Below are 13,521 nucleotides of genomic sequence, written 5' to 3'. Positions count from 1 at the left end.
TGAACACGTAAAAAACCACAATTTCTAGTAATTCACAAGGATCTCCATGTCATGAGTCACCATTTACCATCACTGCTATTGATCAGAAAAAAAATCCCATTATCTCATGTTCATTTCATTAATAACCCTACATGTTTCCATTATGTCTTATCACAAAATGAAAAAAAGGCCCCTGTTGTACATAGGAACGCACTTCATCATAAAGCCTGAGATACTGTATTTGGATTAAGATGATGAAGCTCAATTAGAAACTTCACACAAATCTTTAGCATTCACATGAATGCACACACACAAATATACAATTTAAATGCAAATGCAAACAATGAAACCTATCAAGACCTGAACAATATCAGTACATAAATATTTCATGAGAATTTCACAGCTTACAAAAACCAGCCCACTGGCACACACACACATGCAGAGGGGGAAAAAAAAATCTGGGCACGTATCATGAGAGGTGATCTCTGCAAATACATAACAGTTTTTCACAACACGATTTCCAGACAAACGGAACACGTTGGGACAAATTTACCATGTCAAGGCACACAGTGAAACACTCAGCATCAAGCAAAAACATGACGATAAAACATTTGATGCTACACAAGAATCTCTCAATCATTCATTCTGACGTGTAAAATCTCTGAAATTATGAAATCATTACAGTTCAACTGAGACAAAACCTGTGCCTTTCTAAATGGTTCTGAGTAAGGTGGGAATGATTTATCTCCTACAGAGTATGCAGCAGAAATGCTCCGTCAACTCCCATCTCACTCTGTTCAACCGGCTGAAACTACTGAGAGAAAAAAAAAAGAAAAAAAGATTCCAATACATGCAAGAAGTATATCTCAAAGACAGGGGAACAGCTTACCTGAGTTACAGAAACCCCTCCTAAAAATATGCAATAGCAATAAACTTGTGATGAAGACATACCAAATTTTTGTGAAATTTTGTGTGTATATATTTATATAGATGTAAAAATATATATCGATAACATATCCCTGTAAATACATAACCTGTGATGTATCAGTCTCTGCTCCAGATGAAGGTGGTCAAGACACACTGAAATATCAAGTGAGACAGACTGACTGTTGTCTTGAATGAATTACCACCTTCCTCTGGAGTACTGATTGTTATGTTACAGGTCTTTCCTTGCCTTTATATCTTTATATGTCATCAATCTGACGGGGTTTTTTTTCCCTTGTAAGTTTCAGTCTCTATTTCTGAAGGAGGCATCACTGTGTTCAGACAAATCCATATATGCTACACCACATCTGCTAGGAAGATGCCTGACAGCAGCATGACCCATAACACTTGTCAGGACTTGAGTGCATGCTTACATATTTGTGTACCTATCAGAGTGGTTTTTTGTTTTGTTTGTTTGTTGTTTTTTTTACACGATTTTGGCCAGAAGACAACACTTCTGTTGCCAAGGGTTCTTTTTCAGTGCACCAAGTGCATCGTCTCATTCGAAAGACTAGATGCTCAGTTTTGATTTTCCAGTCAAACTTAGGAGAAAGGGCAAGAGCGGGATTCAAACCCACACTCTCACGGACTCTCCTGTACTGGCAGCTGAGCATCTTAACCATTCTGCCACCTTCCTCCCTGGTGACCACGTAAGCATGTTCAGCAAATGATTGGGCGGTGCATAGGAGAGGGAAAGGTGGGGTCCAAGTGAAGCTGATAATCAATCCTTCAGTTCAGGTGCCAGAGTTTGGAGTTTAACCATCCAAAACTGTTCTGTCTAGTCTTTTCCCCAGTGTGTTTGTGTGTATATATAGTTTTAATTCAGTTTGGCCAGTTAGGGATGGATAGCATGTCTTTGGAGATCGGAGAAAAGGCAACAATTCATAATACTTTTCCCGTGTCAGTTCTCATAAACTGAGCTGAGAATTCGTGTTTTAACTTCACTGTTCTTTGTAGGCATTGGAGACCCAATTTTTTAGCATTAAAAATCCATCTAATGTATTCCTCACTTTCGATGGCACTGAAGGAGGGTAGGGGTGGGGGTGGTGGGCAGAGAATGAGATGGCATGGAAAAAAGGGACAGTAGAAACAGGAACAAAAAAACCCAAAAAACAAAAAAAGAGGGGAAAAGTAAACTGAAGACCCCTGCTTTGATTGACACACAATGTGTATGCTATGTATGGTGAGTGACTGCGACATCTCTGCAGAACCTGTTGGACCATTCACCATCCTTTATATTGTAAACCTGAGCCAACAAAGTCAGAGCTTCAAATTAACAGGGAATGTTGGACCATTAGCCATTCTCAAAACAAATACTCAAACAATCCATACCCTCAATAAAAAGGTAAAGGCATTAATGATGCACATTCTTAAATGTCTGTAATTTAAAAACTAACAAATAAAAAAAAACAACCCCTGTACATACAGAAAAATTATTGGGTATTTTCACAAGCATGTGGTCATCAGATTACACACACACACACAGACACACACACACAGACACTCTATGGTGAATACTGTGAAAACATTAATCCTGTCGCCGAAATAGCATCCCCTAGACCCACTGTCTTTATAGGATTCTTACACACCAACACAGGACTAAACACAAAGTCAAACTCCCCTATCGACCAGGAGTATGCTGGATGTGCTGCATCAAACTGCCGCCGCTGGTCACCGGAATGGAGCTGGAACTCCAAAGGAATCCTCAGATCCACAGAATCAGGATGGAAGTCTTGGATATCGCAGGCCTGGAGCCCAGCTATCCGGGTGCCAGCCATGGTGGCTGACACCACATTGCTCCAGTGAGACCGATGCACTCCCACAACGTGGAAGGTGAGGGAGTGGAAGTGGACGCGGGTCAGGCGGGAGTGGGGGCGGGAGGATGACTGGCCAAAGGTGTCCAGCAGCCAGTGCACCAGGTCGCCCATGATGTGGATGGGGGGCTGGCCCTCCCACTGGTTCAGCTGCTCGCTGTGCCGGCCGCCCATGGCCTGGGACGTGAAAGCCAGCTCCTGTTCGTTCAGCCCCAGTGACGTGATTTGGGGCAGCACCTGCATGCATCACCATACACAAATCCAATCCAATCCAATCATCTTGTCGTTTTTTTTTGTTTGTTTGTTTTTGTTTTTCCTGTCAGCAAAAATCAAGAACCGTGCCACCTAATAGGTGCAGAGAACAAAATGGTGTTCATATAAGCATACACTGAAGACTTTTTCTAATGGACTTGAATTCCACACCGAGTCTCAGGGGAAGGCCAAACCACGTTTTTTTTTCTTCCTCCCTACACTGACCTCACCTTTGGTGTTTAACACTGACATGAATCAGCATCAGTGTGGCACTGCCTGATAATATACTGTATCATTTTTGTCACAAAAGACAATGTCTCTGTTTGGAATTTTGGTTCATTTCTGCAGGGAAAGTATGTTGCCACAGTACAGTGCCAACCTTCATTTTAATTTTTTTTTCTCTTTTTTTGTCTGCAACTGTGCAAGTGATTTTATTTTATTATCTTCTACCAAAGTGGAATTTTCAACAGATTTTTGCTAAGGACAGCCCTTTTGTTGCCATAGTTTCTTTTAAGTGCGCTATGTGCATGCTGCACATGGGGCCTCAGTTTATCATCTCAACAGCACTCCCAGTCTCACAAAGCTGGAGGTGGACCAGCAGCAACCTATGCCAATACAACACATACATTCAACAATTTTTCATACATCCCTACAAACTGACAGTCTCACATGTAAAGGACATCGTAGAGAAGGCAAAGAGGTATGGAGTCACCTACCGCATTCAGTGCACTGACTGAGGTGGTCTATATCCTGGGATGTGAGAGGGACGGAATCAAACAAAGCGTACTGTAGCCAGGGAAGGGCTATCAAAGCCCTTTTTGTGATGGAAAGGTGACACATCACTGGGGGGCCTGGGGCCCAAAGCCCCCCCCCCTCCCCCCACCTGAAGATCTAAATAACATGTACTAACTGCAGCCATCAAGTGTATCACTGCATCATTGGCTGAAGAAACGGGCCTCCTTTTTATTTTTTATTATTGGGATGGATGAAAAGAGTGTTTTGACACACATCAGCACTAGCGTCGCAACTGCCGTCTGTGACAACCCCAAATTTTCACCCCATTCCCCCTCTCCCATTTTTCTCTCCGAATTCGTACATATCTCAGGAATGGCCCCTGGGGCTTTTCTGCAGCAGTCACGCCCAACTGCCCTTTTTTTTTTCTTTTCTTGAAATGGAAAAACACATTTCCGCATAGCTCTCACATCCCTGTATATCAGAGAAACTAAAAGACCACTGGAAAAATGTATCATGGAACATCAAACCGGAAGTGACTGCATTCCATGTGCATCTTGTGTCACTGAACCACAGCACTGACCTGGACAGGACATCCGCCCTGTGCACAGATCATCATTTCTGGAAGAGAAATGTAAAACAAATCATCCAAATGAAGAAGAGAAAGTCCAGCGTCTACAGGGACACTGGCCTAGAACTCCAATTTATGACGGTCTTTTGCAACACCATAGTCAGGTGCCTGTGGCCAGGCAACATTAACACTTTCACCGCCATAGGCAACTTGTAACAAACTAGACAGTGCACCGCCATTGGCAACTTTTGTCGACACTGAGGGGTCATGTTGATGAGACTGTATTTTACATTGTAACAAAGCTAGACAGTTTCAGTTTCAGTTTCAGTAGCTCAAGGAGGCGTCACTGCGTTCTGACAAATCCATATACGCTACACCACATCTGCCAAGCAGATGCCTGACCAGCAGCATAACCCAACGCGCTTAGTCAGGCTTTGAAAAAAAAAAAAAAAAAAAAAAAGAAAAGAAAAGAAAAAAAGGTGAATAAATAATAGATAAGCTTACATAAATAAATAAATGAATAAATAATAATAATAATTATAATATAAAAAAAGGTAGTAGTAATAATAATAATAATAAAATAATAAAGCTTGACAGCTGCAGCCAGGTTCCTGCCAATAGAACAATGACTAACCTTTGCCCCCTGACTGAGTTTGAGGTGAACAAGTCCACTGTGCTGTTTCGACATGAACCGAAGCCTGTGACTGAGAGCATTGTTTCTAAAATATTTGGTGCTGGAGGGTATATTTCACACAGAAACTTGGCGGTGAAAGACCTAATGCGTCACTTAGTTCACTCAGCCTGTCAAACCGAAGACTTTCCTGTATCAGTTTCTGAGGAAGATGGTGTGAGTGAAACCACTGAAAATAATATACAAGAAAGTTATAAAAAAAAAACACACAAAAAAACCCAACAAAAAACCCTGTCCATTTCTGAGTTAGGAAACTTTCCCCTCCGAACATTCTCACCTTTTCCAGAATGGATTTCATGCAGCCAGCATTGGCCATGCTGGCAAACTCCAGATGCACAGGTACACCAGGCCCCAGCTGTGTCAGCCCCGAGGCCAGGACGTCAATGCGGGCCTGGAAGTGGTCAGGAGGCAGGCCCTCCAGCATGTGGAGCCCGGACAGCACCACCAGGTCAGGGTCAAAGGTTGGCAGGCTGGCGAAGAAAGTCTCCGCCATGGTCATGGCAAGGTTGGACTCGTCGTGACTGCAGATGAAACGATTGGCCACTGGGGCCTGCACTGCGCCCCACTCTTCACCCACCTAGAAGGGCAACACCAGTGTCACCAATAATAAACAGCAATTGAAAAAGCAATTTTAAACCTCTCAAACTGCTTTACAATAAAAAAAACAAAAAAACAAAAAAAATGTACAGACTTGCCAGTGCCTTAACTCCCTTTGTGTGCATACACCTACTACACATGAAGAAGATTCAATACACACATTAAAGATCCGACAAACCATTTCAATGTTCAGTTTGTCACGGACACTCATGCAACATGGCCAACATGCACATCCCTGAAAACATGAGCATGGCTGCCTAACTGACTGCCCTAATGGTAGGGAAAAAATGGTCATACATGTACAACTAAAGCCAAGTTTCATGTAAATGCAGCTATAGCAGTCCACAAACACAGAAAGAAAGAATGGAAAGTAGATGCTTTTCTTTGCATGAATTTTATTAACTGAAAATAGAACATTTCCCGACTTGAAAATATCCGTCTACAAACCTGCCAACATTTTTTTACAGTCAAAGGGCACAATCATGCTTGGGCATGCATAAGCCAGCACCTGCACACACATTCACACAGAACCACTCACACATGCACACCCACATGTCTGTCACTCTGACCAACCTTATACTCCATGATGAGGTGGAACTCATCCTGCTCCATGAGGCTGGAAGCAGGGACAGAGACGTTCACAGGCATCAGACTCTGCAGAATGGGACCCACCGGACCCACAAACTGAACCTGCATGGCCGTCAACACACAGGCACACGCACACACACACATGCATGCACACACAGATGCACGCACAGACACACACACACATACATAACAAATTATGCTAGTTTTTCTTATCTTCTTTGAATTATTATAATTTCTTATCATTCTGATTTGGATGCATGCACGGACACACACATACATACATAACAAATTATGCTAGTTTTTCTTATCTTTGAATTACTATCATTTCTTATCATTCTGATTCATTTCTGTATTCTTCTTTCTGAATAATTCGAACAATCTCATCTACCCAGGACAAGGATTCTAAGTTTCAGATTGAGTTTCTCAAGGAGGCGTCACTGAGTTTGGACAAATCCATACAAGGCACACCACATCTGCTAGGCGCGTTGGGTTATGCTGCTGGTCAGGCATCTGCTTTACAGATGTGGTGTAGTGTTAAGAAACTGCTGTACGGCGAACTCCAACATGGCAAGCACTCCCATGGAGGCCAAAAGTAGCGCTTCAAAGACACTCTGAAAGCTTCTCTGAAGGCCTTCAACATCAGCCACGACACATGGGAGCTGAATGCAATGGACAGACCAAAGTAGCGTTCAGCTGTCCACAAAGGCGCCAAATCCTGTGAGGCCAACAGAATCGCTGCAGCAGAGCAACGCAGACAGGCCAGGAAAAGCAGTGCCAGCAAGTCCCTGACAGCCGCCACCATCCCCTGTCCACACTGCGTCAGAACCTTCCGGGCGCGGATTGGCCTGACCAGTCATCTGCGCACCCACAGAGCCCTACCCACCCACCCCCAGGATGACTAGATGGTCCTCGTCGATCCTGACAGATGAACCACACTGTTAATGGATTTGTCTGAAAGCTGTCACGCCTCAAGTAACTGAACTGAACTGCTAGGCAGATGCCTGACCAGCAGCATAACCCGATGCATTTAGTCAGGCCTTGAGTGCTTGCATATAACATTTCTATCACTGTATAAGAGTGGATTTCTTCTACAGAATTACGCCAGACGACAACACTCATTGCAATGGGTTCTTTTTCATTGGACCTCAGTTAATCGTCTCATCCGAAGGACTAGACACTCAGTTTGATTTTCCAGTCAAACTTGAGAGAAAGGGCAAGAGCAGCATTTGAACCCAGACCATCACAAACTCTCTGTACTGGCAGATAAGCACATATGCACACTCAGACACAGTTTTCTCTTCACTTGTCTACCTTAATTTTAATGCTGTTTTAGTTTAAAAACAACAACAACCACAGACACAAAAAACAAACACACACACATGAAACTGAATAACAAACACGCACATATATATATATATATATATATATATATATATATATATATATGCACACTCTGAGTAAAAGTTGACTATGACTTTATTGGTGATATTTTATATTATTCTGTGCATGCGTGCATGTGTGCACACGTGTGTGTCTATGCACTATGTGTGTGTGTCTGTCATTGTATGTGTGTATTTATGCACAGACCATCTACTTGAACCATATAATATAAAGCACCAGACGAGCAAACATCCATGAGCAAGTACTTCTTAACTCACTATGGATGAATAGTTTTCTCCCTTGCTTTCCCCTGCAGACAACCAATTTGTTAGGGCTGGGAAAAATCACAAAAAATACAAAACACAAAGTAACTGAATGAAACTCCCTGCACTTGACCCACTGACCCCTCTTCTCACATCATGTGTATGCCCACCCCTCTCTCTCTCTTCACAGCCTTCAGAAGCTGAGTCACTGTCTGTACAGTCTCGCTGGTAGCTGTCTTCACTGCAGATACTTTATTCAACGTCTTCATCATCCTCGTCTATATCGAAACCTTCAGTCTGAAGCATTTCAATCACTTCACCATCAGTAAAAAGCCACTGTCGTAATCCAGTTTGCTCCAAACTGTGACGCCATTTTCGATACGTATGCAGATTAGCTTGTCATGTGGGGTACCAAAGTCAACGGCTGGCCAGCGAGTGTATAGTTACGGAACCTCACGAAGAAACTTTCCATTCGACCCTTGACACGTTCGCAATGCCCTGTGAAGCTGCAATTTTTATGCTACCCCATGAGGACAACGTGGAAACAATTTTAATTGTCAAAACTGCTATAGCGTTCCGGACACCAGAACGCTACCTTACGTCAGGAACGCTATAGCATTCCATCGTCTGGAGTGAGTAAATGTGCGTGTGCATGATGCTCACAGAACAAGAATGAAGTGACTAAGTCAGCCCAGTGCATCCATATTTTCAGTGCTCACAGCTATCTACCTTCACCTTTTCATTCCACACTCTTACCTTGGCCTCAGGAAACAAGCTGGAGATTATCATGGCCATCAAAGCAGCATTCCCACCAATGTGTTGCTGCACACACACACAATTCTCTAGACATTGGATTAACTGAATTGTTGTCTCTCAAAAGATTTCATGCAATGTGAAAATAAATGTCAAAAGGTAAATAAGCGGAGAGATGGGAATCTTTTATTTCAATCCACATAAGTGCAGCTCAAATATCTTCAAAGTAAAACAAAATAATAATTTTCCTGCAGTCTAGAAAAAAAAAGGAACAGTTTCACTGCTACACAAGTGTCCATGCTATCACTTTTTTTTTTCTATTTTGGGATGGTTAGAGAAAAAAACCCAATTATTTTCTCTGAGAATGTCAATGCACAACTGTCACAGACTCAGAAACAAAAAGTGTTTATATGCCAGTGTTTTATATGAGACATGCATAAGTAATGTAAAATGCTGCCACAAAGAAAAAAAACACCCCCGCACCCCCCCACCCCACCCCACCCCAAAACAACATTGTAAAGTGGTATCTATTGTTCACTGTTGACTTGGTTCATTTTTTGGTTGCATCGATCTTACTTTATATATCATTGTCTTGCTGTCATCAATGTTATGTTTTAAGATCTGCATTGTCATCCTGCACATCAACCAGCTTAATTTTACACATCACCTTCATCACTGAGTTATTGTCATCATTCTTTGTGTCTTTGTGCCTGTATCACTGTCGTTTGTGCTGTTTCCAAGTGTTGCCATATATCTCCTCAGCTTGTGTTTCTAAGATTTGATCCTCTGTGTCATTCACTCACTGCCCAGTTATTGAGACATGATTCTCTGCATTGGCTGTATAACTGTGAGGCTGTTGACACTGTTGCTGCAGAGACCATTCTTTGGTACACCCGTCTGCTAAATTTTTAAAAGTTCCATTTTACATCCAACGCATGACTATTTGAACTCTGTATTCATTGGGCTGGTACGCGTTTCCTGACGAGGAAAACTGAAGTTCTCCATCAGCCAGCCCCAGGGAAACCCTACATTGAGCCCAACATCACAGTCAACGGTCAGAGACTCAGTGTGGTGGAGCGGTTCACATACCTTGGCAGCACACTGTCAAGAAATGCGACCATCAACGAAGAAGTGAACGTCAGGATTGCAAGAGCAAGCGCAACTTTTGGTAGACTCAATGCAAATGTCTGGAACAGAAGAAGCATTAGTCTTGAGACCAAGCTAAAGGTCTACAGAGCAGTAGTTCTCCCCACACTACTGTACGCCTGCGAAACTTGGACAGTGTACCAACGACATGCCAAGAAGCTGAACCACTTTCACACAACATGCCTCAGGAAGCTACTGAACATCAAGTGGCAAGACAGGACCCCAGACACAGAGGTGCTCGCAAAAGCCACCCTTCCCAGCATTTTCACCATCCTGATGCAGTCCCAGCTTCGCTGGGCTGGACACATGGCGCGCATGCCAGACCATCGGCTGCCCAAAAGGCTCTTCTATGGCAAGCTGCAACAAGGGAAGAGATCACACGGAGGTCAGAAGAAGCACTTCAGAGATACTCTGAAAGTCTCTCTGAAAGTGTTTGATATCAACCTTGACTCCTGGGAGGAATCTGCAGTGGACCGTGACAAATGGCGCGCTGCTGTGCACAAAGGCGCCAAGTTGTGCGAGGCCAACAGGACTGCTGCAGCTGTTCAGAAGAGGCAGGCCAGAAAGTCACGGGCAAACAAGCTCCCTGACAATGATATGCCTGTCTTTGTCTGCCCCAACTGTCAGCGAACATTTCGTGCGCAGATTGGACTATTCAGCCATCTGCGCATTCACAGATAGATTCATGAGCATCCTTCCCCCCAACCCACCACCACCCTCGCCCCATCCCCCAGCTGGATGACAACGATGGTCATCATCGATCTGGATGGACACACCACCACCACGCGTTTCCTTTTTTAGAACTTGTGTAACAATTTTTATAGTTTGCTATGTGACTGCTTACTGAAAAATACTATACATAATGGAAATTGAATAATATTTCTTGTTGACTCACTATAGAACATGTATTATGAATGTCATGTCAACTGTTTGAAAAAAGCTTTTTTGTGTTTTTTTAATTCATTTGGTGCACATGTGCTGCAATCTCCAACCACAAATACTTCAGACATTGGACATGTATTTGACAACATGACTGGGAGGAAGAGGAGGGGATGAAAGCTTAGAGGATGGAGAAGGGAAGCTGGTTATCGTACATGTCACAGTTCTGTAAATCTTGATGAGGTTGATCTCAATCGCTTTTGAATCCCCCATTCATATCACTCTTTCACTTAGTTAATACTGTTACAAAGCAGCCAACAAGTGGCAACGCATGTCACTATGTGACAATAATGTGTTGTATCATGTATCATTACATGATAATCATATTAAAAAATATCATTACACTTTATCCATTGCATACAAAAGCAGTTTGCAGTTTTTGCCATGCAGTTAACAAAGCACTCAGAGCCAAATGGAGCAAATTTATGCTATACATCAAAAGCACACACACACACACACTCTCACACACATGCAAATGCATATGTGAGCAATTGCACACACACAAACACACAAAGAGATATACAGAATGGTATGTGTGTATACACAATTACATACTAGTGATACACTCACACACACGCACAGAAACACACATGCATGCACAAACTGTTTCAACACACACACAAACACACACACACCACACACACACACACACACACACACACACACACACACACACACACACACACAGTGGTGCACATTTGGTTTAAACTTCGATGATTTTCATCTTGTGAAGGAAAAGAAGAGATGCAGGTGCTTTCAAGCCTTCTGGAAAGAATGACGGCCAAAAGGGTCAAACTAAGAACTCATCAAAATTTCAAACAGAACTTTTCTACTGCTTTGGGCACACCCCCATCACAACCTGGTCACAGGTGTCTCACCAATTAGTTTACTGTGTTGCCTTGCCTTTTTCAAACAGCCTCAGCAATCCCATCTATAGATCAACAGGGAGACAACAAAGACATGATGAAATAGAACCTGTAAGTCAGAGTATAATTACTACACTTTAGCACTATGAATTCACAAGCATTTTTGCCATCTACTTGCATCAGAGGCAATGTTGAAATAAAAAAATAAAAAGCAGACCTTCTAGTGAGTGTCTTAGTCCGTTTTATTCAGAAATGTACAAGATCAAGTATGCATGTTAAAAGATCCCATAACTGGTAAGTTATTGAAATATGAACAGAACAATTTGAACATGGATGCAATCATCCTAAATCAACAACAACAAGCTATCTGCTTAAAATGGTAGAATAAAAACAGTCAAACACATACGAACATGGGCAATGCAGCAAATTCAGAACATTCCTTTCTTTTCTGGTCTCTACCCCTCTCTTATGAAAGAAAACAGTTTTTTTCTCTTTTCACCAGTCCTTTTGTCAAAAAGACAATAATCAAACACTGACTCAAGTACTTGCTCACTGACCACAAAGGAATCTAAAAGGAAATTAAACAGATACTTACCTCCACATGTTCTAAATCAAACACAGTTTTCACTATCTGTTTGTAGACAGCAGGGTCAGTAACAATGCGTTCTGCAGCTCGTCCCTTGCTGAAGAAGAAAGAAAATGTTTCCTGCAGGTCACTGAGGCTTGTCAAACTGTTGTGGTTCTCTTCTTTGCCAGGAGCAAGCATCAGTTTCTTCAAAAGCTCCACTCCTGACACAATCAGATCAACATCTGCATTGGTCCTGAAAGAAAACAAAATGTTTCTGACCATGGTCTTGAATCCTCATACATATGCACAGGTACACATAGTATACACTTTAACATCATGCACACATAGACCTCTACACTTATTCTATAATAATATACACAGGCTTGCAGTTGCACAAACAAGCTTACATCTTCCCACACATATACAAGCATGCACTAACACAAACATGCACATACACAAAGAGGTCTGTGTGCCTGATTCTGAGAATGGCTTTATAAAGAAACAATAACAGCGCCCCATTCTTGATGGCTTCGTAAAGAAACAATAATCACCCATCCTCAAACTATGTTAATTGCATGTTGTGCAAATTGATTTTATACCATAATATAAAATTCTTTTACATGTTTTTGAAAAGCTAACACTGGTGTCCTAATTAGGAATTTATGTGATCACTATTTCATGCATAATTCACACTTTTTATATCATATTTTGTTTCTTTTGTGTTATGTGAATTCAAAATATGCAATATCTTCGCTTTTTAGCACACTCCATTCATTGCAACTATATCCAAAATTCTGTTCTCTAATAATGCACAGGCATCTGTGTGTCCTTTTGACAAATTTTGTATCATTAAAATTGTAGATTTATTTTTTTTTGCTAAATAATTAATGCTAACTTGATTTCTCAATATATGTCCATGAAGTTCCTAACACAGACGTGTGTGTGTGTGTGAATTACGTTGCACTATATCCATAGGTGTATTACTTTAAGTGCAATATCATTGTATGATAAAAAATGAAACAGGTTGACTCTAGCTGCTTTCGTTTTTATACGGAACCCTTTCTCTGAATCCGATTTTCTTACCCGACAGCCAACCTTGCAAAAGGTTTTGCTGGGTACTTTATATCAGTATTCCAGACTTCTGCCACCTGCTTTTCGATTGCATCTAAATCTGATTTGCTCTGTGGGTACCAACGAAGATAGAAATACGAAACAAGAACAGTTGTGATTCCAAAACACAGTGTCCTCGTTGCCGTTCCCATGTTGAATACGTGGGTAACCCGAATCGCAAGTCACGGACCGGACAACACCTTTATTTTGTACAGCGGAAAACATTGCGCGTTCCGTATACAGTTACTTCTTTTTGGTTTTTGCTATTACTTTCGTAATACTAATTGA

General features: G+C 41.9%; 1 protein-coding gene across 1 annotated transcript; it reads right to left on the bottom strand.

The window, feature by feature from the left end:
* Positions 1–1,381: 1,381 nt before the first annotated feature.
* On the bottom strand, positions 1,382–13,508 carry LOC143281924 (ADP-dependent glucokinase-like). The gene is made up of 6 exons (XM_076587223.1): positions 13,207–13,508; positions 12,151–12,376; positions 8,608–8,673; positions 6,194–6,310; positions 5,301–5,600; positions 1,382–3,014 (listed from the first exon to the last, which is right to left on the bottom strand). Exons 1-6 carry the CDS (start codon positions 13,383–13,385, stop codon positions 2,469–2,471), a joined length of 1,434 nt encoding a protein of 477 aa, XP_076443338.1. The 5' UTR covers positions 13,386–13,508; the 3' UTR covers positions 1,382–2,468.
* Positions 13,509–13,521: the final 13 nt, after the last annotated feature.

This window comes from Babylonia areolata, chromosome 5 (genome assembly GCF_041734735.1).
Source record: "Babylonia areolata isolate BAREFJ2019XMU chromosome 5, ASM4173473v1, whole genome shotgun sequence".
Lineage (NCBI taxonomy): Eukaryota > Metazoa > Mollusca > Gastropoda > Neogastropoda > Buccinidae > Babylonia > Babylonia areolata.
The sequence above is the reverse complement of the archived record's forward strand: the minus strand, read 5'-3'. Positions and strand labels throughout refer to the sequence as shown.